Source organism: Loa loa, assembly GCF_000183805.2.
Source record: "Loa loa unplaced genomic scaffold supercont3.3525, whole genome shotgun sequence".
Lineage (NCBI taxonomy): Eukaryota > Metazoa > Nematoda > Chromadorea > Rhabditida > Onchocercidae > Loa > Loa loa.
This window is the reverse complement of record NW_018111703.1, coordinates 1-982: the sequence shown is the minus strand read 5'-3', so window position 1 is coordinate 982 and position 982 is coordinate 1. Positions and strand designations below refer to the sequence as shown.

At 26.3% G+C, this 982-nt stretch overlaps 1 protein-coding gene across 1 annotated transcript; it reads right to left on the bottom strand.

The window, feature by feature from the left end:
* Nucleotides 1-163: 163 nt before the first annotated feature.
* Nucleotides 164-957, bottom strand: LOAG_15997 (cuticlin 1; the record flags this gene model as incomplete). Its single annotated transcript, XM_003151485.1, has 2 exons — nucleotides 164-376; nucleotides 682-957. 2 exons carry the CDS (start codon nucleotides 955-957, stop codon nucleotides 164-166), a joined length of 489 nt encoding a protein of 162 aa, XP_003151533.1.
* Nucleotides 958-982: the final 25 nt, after the last annotated feature.

The following is a 982-nucleotide window of genomic DNA, read 5'->3' as shown; positions in this document are numbered from 1 at the left end:
AAAAAAAAAAAAAAGGAAGAAAGGAATTGTTGATACAATGTTCCGATGGATTAAACTATCCTGGATATACATTGTAGTTTTAACCGAATTAGAAAGACTAGTTAATATGATAATAATCATTATACATATATATATATATATATAGTAATTACCGTATCATAATTTATGCTTTAGTAGAATTTGATCGTAATAATGTGACAGCAACAATTGTAGCAATAGCAAAAATGATAAATGTAAGCATACCGGCAAATGTAAAACCGGTTACCGACATGCAAATACCTTGATTCATTGTTGCAACAATTACTGGATGACCATTTTCATGTTCTGATAACGATGATAATGATCGATGACGTAATGCATTCGGTAATGAACCAAACTGAAATATTGTGAAAATTAAATAATTATTAAATTATTTAATTAACTAATTAGATTGATTATATAATGAAGTAAAACAAAAAAAAAGGAAAATTAATTGAATGAAATGGAACATTAATTATTAGCTTATATATATCAAAAAATTGATAAAATAAATTGGATAAATATTTGATTATGATGCAAATTTTATGTGCAATATTTATTTATTGTTTAAAAACTAAAAAAAAGAAACTTTTTATTACTTTACTTAAATTAAAATAATAAATAAGCTTATTAATTAGTTAATTACTATAAAACAAAACAAACCTCCTCATTTATATCTAATGTATTAAGATCGGTGCGTACATCGACAATATTTTCATCTCTTACATCACGCTTTTTCAATACCCTAAATGCAGCAGCTTGTCGTGATGCAGCTGCAACACCATTGCGTGTTTTAATTGCACCAAAACCTTGTGGTTCTGTACATTGTGGTCGTTGACATTCACTATTTGGTTCCTTAATTGTTATGCTAATTTGACATTGATAGAATAATTGTGATCGATCCGCATATTTGTAAACATGAGCTTCTTGTCCAGCCATTAAATAACTAAAAAAAAAAAAAAAA